General features: G+C 34.0%; 2 protein-coding genes across 6 annotated transcripts in view; one reads left to right on the forward strand and one right to left on the reverse strand.

The window, feature by feature from the left end:
- LOC137622017 (uncharacterized) overlaps positions 1 to 1822 on the forward strand; it is a 5714-nt gene extending 3892 nt beyond the window's left edge. Inside the window, exons 4-5 of the mRNA XM_068352503.1 lie at positions 248 to 395; positions 1559 to 1822. Coding sequence (XP_068208604.1) covers positions 248 to 395; positions 1559 to 1714 — 304 coding nt within the window. The 3' untranslated portion in view covers positions 1715 to 1822. The remainder of the gene's footprint in view (positions 1 to 247; positions 396 to 1558) is intronic.
- A 3954-nt stretch (positions 1823 to 5776) lies between these two features.
- Positions 5777 to 10000, reverse strand: part of LOC137621565 (insulin receptor-like) — a 72148-nt gene continuing 67924 nt past the window's right edge. For 4 of the 5 annotated variants that reach the window (XM_068351963.1, XM_068351962.1, XM_068351961.1 and 1 more), the window contains exons 27-28: positions 7994 to 8185; positions 5777 to 7305 (exon numbers count right to left, since the gene is read on the reverse strand). In XM_068351963.1, the coding sequence (XP_068208064.1) occupies positions 7144 to 7305; positions 7994 to 8185 (354 nt within the window). In that variant the 3' untranslated portion in view covers positions 5777 to 7143. Of the gene's footprint in view, positions 7306 to 7986; positions 8186 to 10000 lie in introns of all 5 variants that reach the window. The other variant, XM_068351965.1, reaches the window with a different exon arrangement.

Here is a 10000-nt window from a genome sequence, read left to right on the forward strand (position 1 = left end):
CCGGACAATACAATATTTTCAAATGATTTTAAAGAAAAGCCAAAAGTTATGGTGATTCTGTAAAGGGCATTGGGGGCATTCTTATTCTTATTAGAGTATTTGAAGTACTTGATGGTGCAGGAGTACTTAGAGATTGCTGATAGCTTTCTTACACCACTCCCTTGTCTACTAATAAGCCCTTTATCGTTTCCTCACCGAATTGTATCATTCCTTCGTCCTCTTATATCGAATAATTCCCTTCCCACAGCTGCGACCAACACGGGCCCTGCGATAACCACTGTTCAGCAGAATTCGACATCCTCACCTACGGGGGAGATTTGAACTTCGTGACAGAATATGGAACCGTGGGACAGATCCTCTGCAGCCTTGTGGGACTTCCCGTCGAGAACGAATTCGTGAGTAACTTTCTGTTGCGTGGATTTTTTAATCCTTTTAATATGAGATTGTGGAAGACGTCTCGCGCACTACTTTGTTCCATTTTTTTTCCAGATTTCAAATTATGTGAGGTATCAGTATCTGATGCTTATTTTGTTGATTTATCGAGACAGTGCATATGGCTTTCAATATTTTGCTTTCATTATACATTATTACTTCATCTAATACCTACTTTTAATGTCATTTTTCCTACATATCTATTATTCAAAAAATTTATTCTATATAATTTTAATCAAGTAGGCAATACCAGGTATCCTTAAAAATTATTCATCTAAATAATTTGATTATCATGAAAGCTGTATTGGAAAGATATTCATCTTTTATTTGCTATATCAAAATTTATATTTCTAATGGTGTAGAGGTTTTAATCCGCCAAGATAATTACCGAAATTATTTCCTACCATAAAAAAAGAAACATGTAATCAAAAAGATATATTACAAAAGAATTTAACCTCAAAATGAAAAAAACAAAAAGACATTCGAAAATGGCCAATACTGTTTATATGAATAAAACAAATGAATATTAATCCTTTGAAAAATCTATATATATCTATATCTATATATAAATATATAAATATATATTATATATATATATATATATATATATATATATATATATATGTATATATATATATTCTTTTTTTTTAAACTTATTTACTAATGTGTTATTTTGAACATTAACCGTTCCAGTGATTCTTTTAATTTCCAAATTACGATTTTCGTGTCTTAAAAGAGTATTATTGGGCCAAATCTCAGCAGTAGTTTACTCCAATGCTTAATTCTATAGTCTATCCTGATTTTCTTTCATATCATCTTGAAGATATTATTAAAACTTCGGGCATTTTCCAAAAGAATGAGACCAACCTGACCTCTCTATGACAAAAATTAAGGCTGTTAGAGCAATTTAAAAAAAATATATAGCAAAATGTGCTCGAAATTTAACCTTATGGTGGGGGTAAAAGGGTTAATAATAATAATAATAATAATGATAATAATAATAATAATAATAATAATAATAATACTCGTTTTCAATTCCATTCCTCTCAAAGCTAATAATAAAACCAGCCAAAGTGCTGTCAATGACGTTCAGTTTCTAATATATCTTAAACATTGTATTCCGAAGGTGCACGTTTACTCTAACCTCTGCAACACCACCTGGGAGGACACTGGCGACACCACCTTCCAGCCCCTGTGCTGTGACTCCGACGTGAGCTACTACGAGTGCGTGGTGGAGACGACTTTGGAACCCGTCACTGTCTCTTTGGAGCCTAGCCCCTAGCTTCCTGGGTCACTAGTGACTTCTGGTTTTGCCCTGAAGAGAAAACTGAGGATGACCTACCGTTGAGATTGTACCAATGGCTATTTTAATTACAGTTATTACACCATGTATTGGCTTTCATTGGTCCTACCTATTGTATACACTTATTGACTCGAGATTCTTTGTTTTGGTTTTGCCATTGTTTTCATGCTTGGGTGGAAGATGATGCCTTTGATATGAGGCATTGGAGAGGGCACATCAGGCAACCGACCTCTTATTGTAGGGATAACGTAAAGGTTAAAGGTTAAAGGTGTCTGGTTTCAGTTCCAGTTCAATCAGAATAGATACTCACCAGAACATCAGCCGGGCAAGCCCAACCCCCCACCGTGGTGCCCTACCACAGCAGTGGCCTCCCCAGTAAACAGTTTAAACTCACAGTCCTGGGCGGGGATCGATCTGCTGCCATGCGAATGCTAGGCAAACGCGTTACCACTGTACTAGCCATGAGGGAAGAAGAAGGGGAAGAAGAAGATTCTTTTCATCCTCGGTTGATAAGACCAGGAAGTAACTCTCCCTGTTCATCCAACCTTGAGACCTGCAGTAAGTTGGAGTGGCTTATCCCCTCCTTGGGAGGAAAAGCAAGGAATAGAAATATATGGAAAAGGTGTTTCCAGCGGCAGTACCTGCAATACAGTAAGATTAATAAGGTCGAAAGAAGAAGATTTGTTTTCCCTATTTATGTTCTTGGTTAATTTCCATGTGTGATGGTTTCACCTGGTGCAACTAGATTATTATTATTATTATTATTATTATTATTATTATTATTATTATTACTTGCTAATCTACAACCCTAGTTGGAAAAGCAGGATGCTATAAGCCCAGGGGCTCCAACAGGGAAAATAGCCCAATGAGGAAAGGAAATAAGGAAAAATATAAATGTAAGAAGAGTAAAAACATTAAAATACAATATCTCCTATACAAACTATAAAAACTTTAACAAAACAATAGGAGGAGGAACAAGATAGAATAGCATGCCCAAGTGTACCCTCAAGCAAGATGAATAGATTAGCACGGGCAAAGGCCGTGTGACTGTGACTAATTATATTGCATCCACATGATTTATTAGATCTGTTTTATGCAGTTTTATGGAGTTTGAACTTAGTTCTTCCCTAAGAAAAAAGTCAGTTAGGATCATACTGCTAGGGTCAAAGTGCTACATTTAATAGCCTTCATCTGACGCTGACACCTTTAAATAGCGTTTTGTTATCTTATAAAATATATGAAATTATGTTATGGTTGATAATCTAAGCATTCTGATAACTTTAAATATCATGACAAATCTTTAATTAATGTCAGATTTATCATTAGTATATTATATGCAATTAAATTCCATGTGAATTACACCTTTTGTGTAAAACATGTACAGTATATCACGTTCATCTCTTTTTTCTGAGAATTTGCTTGATATCTGTTCTTTTCTGAGAACTCGCTTCATTTCTGTTCTTTCTCTCGGAACTTGATTGATTTGTCTTTATCAGAGAAATCGCTTGAGTCTGTCCTTTTATAAGAATTCACTTGATTTCTGTCTTACTTCTGAAAACTTGCGTTATTTCTGTCTTTATGAGATCTCGATTGATATTTTTTTCCTGAGAACTTGCTGGATTTCTGTTCTTTTCTGAGAACTCGTTTGATTTCTGTCTCTCAGAACTTGATTGATTGGTCTTTACTTGAGAAATCGCTTAAATCTGTTCTTTTCTGAGAACTCGTTAGATTTCTGTCTCTCAGAACTTGATTGATTGGTCTTTACTTGAGAAATCGCTTAAATCTGTTCTTTTCTGAGAAATCGCTTAATTCTGTTCTTTTCTGAGAACTCGCTTGATTTGCCTCTCAGAAATTGATTCTTTTGTCTTTATCTGAGAACTCGCTTGATTCTGTCATTTTCTTAGAAGTCACTTGATTTCTATCTTTCTCCTGGAAACTTACTTTCTTAAAGATCTCGACTGACTTTTTTTTTTTTTTTTTGAAGACTTGCTGGATTTCTGTCTTTTTCTGAGAACCCACTTGATTTCTCTTTCTGAGAACTCGCTTGATTTCTGTCTTTTCCTGAGATAGAGATTGTTTACAGACGTTTACTGAGTCTACTTGTTTATCGTATTTCTTTTTGAGAGGGCTTTGAAGTACAATAATTTTCTTTTGAAATAAATATAACAGGAAAAAAATAAAACCCATCTGACATGCCTTTTGTTTTATTACAACAGAAATAAGTTCACTTTAATCTGCACACAGCAAAATATTGAATGGCGCAAAGCGGAATTCTTACACAGATTGAGAAATGAATAACCTTAATTTACTCAGGTACCTTACAAATTGAACTTAAATATACCTGACATACATACACCCCCCACCCCCCCCCCCCCCCCACCCCCCACAATCTTGGCCTGTTATAGTCCAGCTACCAAAGGTTGAGGCTTGTCTTTGATTAGCAACGGTGCCACGTTTACCATCTCACACGCCAGTCTTTAATAAAAATCGCTCAGTATAAGGGAGGATGTGGCATCGCCGCTCGAGAAAAAAAGTGCCACATGTACCCCTTTTCAACTAAAACGATCAACTTGGTCTAAGAAGATATGGCAACAACTATAATCCAACTTAGGTCTCAAAACTTTATGAGTGGACTTTAGTGTACAAGACGTGATTACAATTGACAATAAAGGCAAGATTCTTGGCATTACTGTAAGTAAACAACAAAGGCGAGAATCTCTCGTATACAACAAGCAAGCAAAGCTTTATCACATGACTACACAATCAACCTAACAAGAATCAAGCAATGGAAAGAATCCATGAGATCTGATTTTAGCTTCAGTGAGATCAAGATTACAAAAATGAGTTAAAGCAGATTAAGAAGCGCCATCAGAGATGCCTTGATTTGCGTCCGGAGGGATAAAGTTAAATCTGTCTTCACTCAAATCCTTTAATCAACTCAACTTATTTTTCAGAAAGCAAAGATGAAGCTTTGTCTCTGGTTTTCAGTAATGAAACATAAAGGGAAGCTTCTTTATTAAATTCAATGATGATCTTGATTTGTTTCTAGAAGTCATTGTTGATTGATCTAAAGTTGCCTGGCATCCTGACATCTAAGGTCCTTGACGCCTTCTAGAAGTCAAAACAAAGTGAAACAGAAAACTAACCCTCACGGTAACATTGGTTAAACCCTGGAAAAGAAGTTATCGCATCTCGATACAAAATGAATACCAAAGATTTTGACTGACGCCAGGTACGACAGAAGTGCCAGCAGAATTCTTGCAATGGAAGGAAAAAAATACCCTATTTATTGCAGAAAAACAAAGAAAAAAAAATGGCGTCAGTATCAATTCCAATACACGCTTCAGTGTGTTTGCCTAACCATTCAAGACATTTAAGTACATCAAAACAATCCAGTATTACATAAGATTGAACAGAAAATATTCCTTATGCAGAAATTCATAGACTTTTAGAATGACTATAGATGATACTCATGAATTTTAGGGTAATGATATTCTACGTATAAAACACAAGAATTAGGACATACATTTATAATATGAAATATCGTAGGAAGCTCAAGTCTGAGTCTTTGAGAGTCACCCAGTGGTATTCTAAGTAAATATAGACGTATATATAAATGCGTATGCGTATTCTATAACATAGTTACACAGATTAAAAATAGTGTCTTGCTAGTCTTTCAATCATTTCTATGCATTATCACAACTATATACATTGTATGAAAGCTTTCTTAAGTATTTGGCCATATGAACAGCAATGATCTGAGACATTATGTCTATTTATCTGTAATTTTGAACAGCTATAAAAATAGACAATTATTTCGAACTTTGCCCTGAAATATTTTTCTGAAGAATGAATAATGATCTTTTTAAAGATTATCAATTCATAATCTCTAATATTGAAATCATTTCAATTAATGTAAAGAAATAGTTCGTATAAATCTCCCTTGTAAGATATATTTTTTTCTCTATGATTTTCTTTCAGATTCTTAAAACTTCTTTTAATTAAACCATAGTTTCTGACATCCAAACAACAATTTTCATTACAGAAAATGTTCAAGTATTTCTCATTGGAAGTTGATAAAAGTCTTTCTACTACATTGAAGAATAAAGAAGAAGAAATCTCGGTAGTTAATGCATCATACAGATCTTTTGTGATTAGCTAAAGTGGTAAGAAATAGGTATTCAAAGCCACTCAGAATTCAGTTATTTGACCTAATCTTCAGAAATATAATATCAATATTCGAAAGGAATTAAACTGAAAATGGAATTTTGGATCTATCCATATAAATGTTCATACCATATACAAAGAAAATTCAGATTGTCCACAAATGTCAACTATATCAATATTAATGAAATCCGAAACATTAAACAGAAATGAATTCTAACTACAGACATTAATTGTTACATTCAAAATACATAATTAAGGCAACAATTAATTTTATCATATGGCGCAATTTAATAAATCCCTGATGATCAGACTTTTTTTCAGGTATAGTAATGCCCCTGATTAGATTGTTTAAAAGAATAATAATGTATAAGAATTAGTTACTATGTAAAAGATCATCACCACTTATCTCAGAGCTCATTGTGACCCACAAGGACAGAAGCTCTTAATGAAATTCATTCATTTTCTAAGCAAAGAAAGGCAATGTAATAAAGTCATGGTTCGTACCACACGATAAACAGTGGGCTCGTCTGTGGTAAGCCCTCATGATAAGAGAGATGACCCTCTATTAAAAAAAAAAAAAAAAAAAAAAAAAAAAAAGACATATTCTTCGACGTTAAACTGCTCTTATAGTAAGTGGTTCTCAACACACGAAAAGCAGTAGGCTCCTGTTGTATTATATAAGCGTTTATGATACAGCTACACATACAGTACTGTATATTCAAATGAAAAGGCCGATGCCTTATGCTGGACGCTCCATGATGAGATTAATACATTCATTATTTAATTTCATGTTATGAGTTAGTGTTTTTTCTTAATCCATAGTAGTATGTGTTGGTGTTGGCCTTTATTCTATTTTAGTGAATCACTAATATTCAGTCTTTTTTCAGGAGAATATTGAAAATAGATATTATTTAAACCAAGCCTTTACTAGATGATTAATGGGCGCCGCCCTCTTCTCTCTCTCTCTCTCTCTCTCTCTCTCTCTCTCTCTCTCTCTCTCTCTCTCTCTCTCTCTCTCTCTGTAAAAAACTAATTTGATACGAAATATCACTACTACTTTTTAATGCCCTTTTGACGAGCCCTTTAGTTGTGGTGTTTGAAACAGTATTCTAGTTGAACTATAAAACACTGAATATTAATCTCTCTTCCTTCTTCGCAACAGATCCTTCTTCATTATTCCTTCCAGGGATGTCTTTCCCGAGGGGCCTGCCTCTGCGACGCCCTCAGAACCAAGCGTTCAATCATGTTTGTGCAGAGGAAGGCTGATGGTAGAGCAGCTGATAGAACGTGTCCCTGGTGGGAGTGAGGCAGATGCCCTGGGTCTTGGTGCTGCTGTTGATGCACGACAAGGACCCGCAGGACATCCGCTTACTGTGGTAGTGGTCATCCGGCGTCAGGCAAACCTGCAGGAGGCGACGAAAGAGGGAAAGGACCATGTCGTCACGGTGGGATGAAAGGATCGGTTTGCAAAGTGAATGTTTCAAAAAAGAAAAAAAAAATAATAATATTTGAGGAAAAGTCTTTTGTTGTAGTATTTCGGAATGGATAAGATTTTCAGGGAAGGTTTGCACTTTGACCACGTTTATAAACAACTAGATAAATCAATTCATAATGAATTCGAGAGATAAACACTAGAATACGTCTTTTAAAATTTCATCAAAAAACGGGTGTCGAAATGATTTTTGACTACGTTTGTAAACAACTATATAAACCAATTCACTTATTGATAATCACTCATAGAATAAGGAATTTGATAGAGAAACACTAGACTACGTTTTATAATATTCCATCCAAAACAGGTGTCAAAATTATTTTTTTTACTACATTTTTAAACAACTACATAAAACAACTCATTTATTAATTATTTCTCAAAGAATAACGAATTTGGAAGAGAAACACTAGACTACGTCTTGTAATATTCCATCAAAAACAGGTGTCAAAATGATTTTTGACACCGTTTTTAAACAACTACATAAAACAACTCATTTATTAATTATTTATCAAAGAATAACGAATTTGTAAGAGAAACACTAGACTACGTCTTGTAATATTCCATTAAAAACAGGTGTCAAAATGATTACTACCTCTCACCTGATCGTCCTCGACGTTGTGCAGGGAGTGAGGGATGGAACTGGAGAAGGAGTGGTCGTCCTCGTTTTCGTAGTTCTCCTCCAGGCTCGGGTCAAGGGAGCCACTGGCGATGAAGCCCTCGTCGTTGTCCTCTGTGCTCTCCGAGTCGCAGCAGTTAGACTTATGGAAGAACGACACCTTTTCGAGGTACTCCTAAGGAGGAAGATGAAAACAAAAGTCAATAGGTACTCCGAAGAAAGAATAGGAAAACTTACGTCTATTGGTACTGGCGATGGAAAGTGAAGTTTAGAGGTACTCCTATTATGGGAATGAAACCCGAAGACTATATAGGTACTCCTAAGGGGGAAGATGAAAACAAAAGTCAATAGGTACTCCGAAGAAAGAATAGGAAAACTTACGTCTATTGGTACTGGCGATGGAAAGTGAAGTTTAGAGGTACTCCTATTATGGGAATGAAGACCGAAGACTATATAGGTACACCTAAGGGGAAGATGAAAACTTTAGTCTATAGGTACACCTAAGGGGAAGATGAAAACTTTAGTCTATAGGTACACCTAAGGGGGAAGATGTAAATGTAAGTCTATAGGTACTCCTAGGGGAAAGATGAAAACTTTAGTCTATAGGTACACCTAAAGGGGAAGATGTAACTTTAAGTCTAAAGGTACACCTAAGGGGGAAGATGTAACTTTTAGTCTAAAGGTACACCTAAGGGGGAAGATGTAACTTTAAGTCTACATGTGCTCCTAAGGGGAAGATGAAAACTTGTCTATAGGTACAACTAAGGGGGAAGATGAAAACTTAAGTCTATAGGTACAACTAAGGGAAAAGATGTAACGTTAAGTCTATAGGTACTCCTAAGGGGGAAGATGTAACTTTAAGTCTATATGTACTCCTAAGAGGAAGATGAAAACTTTAGTCTATAGATACTCCTAAGGGCGAAGATGTAGCTCTTAAGGGGAAGATGAAAACTTTAGTTTATAGGTACACCTAAGGGGAAAGATGTAGATTTAAGTCTACAGGTACTCTCTACAGGTACTCCTAATGGGGAGGTGAAAACTGAAGTCTATTGGTATTGGAAATTAAACGTGAAGTCTACAGGTACTCCTATTATGGGGATGAAAACGGAAGACTATATATATATATATATATATATATATATATATATATATATATATATATATATATATATACATAAATATATATATATATATATACATATATATATATATATATATATATATATATACATATATATAAATATATATATGTATATATATATATATATATATATATATATACAGTATATATATATATAAATATATATATATACATATATATGTGTATATATAATATATATATATATATATATATATATATATATATATATATATATATATATATATATATATATATAGACATCTGCTCCTCATTACATATTCAAGATGATCTTCAAAAAAGGCTCTTGATAGGAAGTGGTGGGATTGAATTCTACGGGGGACAATAATTCAAATTAACTTCTAGAACCCTAGATGGATAAAAAAAAAAAAGAACGACTGTTTCCTATTAATGAAAAGAAGTTTCCTTATGAAGGAAGGAAAGACAGATATAATAGTTAAATTTTCTTTAGATAAATTTTGGAGAAGAATAAAAATGAAGCTTTATATTTGTGGCAATAAAAATAAATCCTTACCTTTTGGATGCAAATATATATAAAAATAGAAGAGAGAGCATAAGATTTATATGAATGATCGCCTTGTTTTTCATCCTTATTTGCTTATTACTGCTTTACATGGCTTCTTATAACAATATAACATGACTAAAAAGTATATCTAATCCTTTCCTCTTAGATTAATCTTGTTTTAATTTTGTAATCTGAAATTACCGTAATATTATTCTGCATACATATATTCGTAAAATCACTTACACTAAAAAAATATAATTGTTCCCCATGAAAAATCTCAAATCCAGCCAAGCAATACGAAGCAAAACAGTTCTGCTAAAAATATG

Source organism: Palaemon carinicauda, chromosome 28 (genome assembly GCF_036898095.1).
Source record: "Palaemon carinicauda isolate YSFRI2023 chromosome 28, ASM3689809v2, whole genome shotgun sequence".
NCBI lineage: Eukaryota > Metazoa > Arthropoda > Malacostraca > Decapoda > Palaemonidae > Palaemon > Palaemon carinicauda.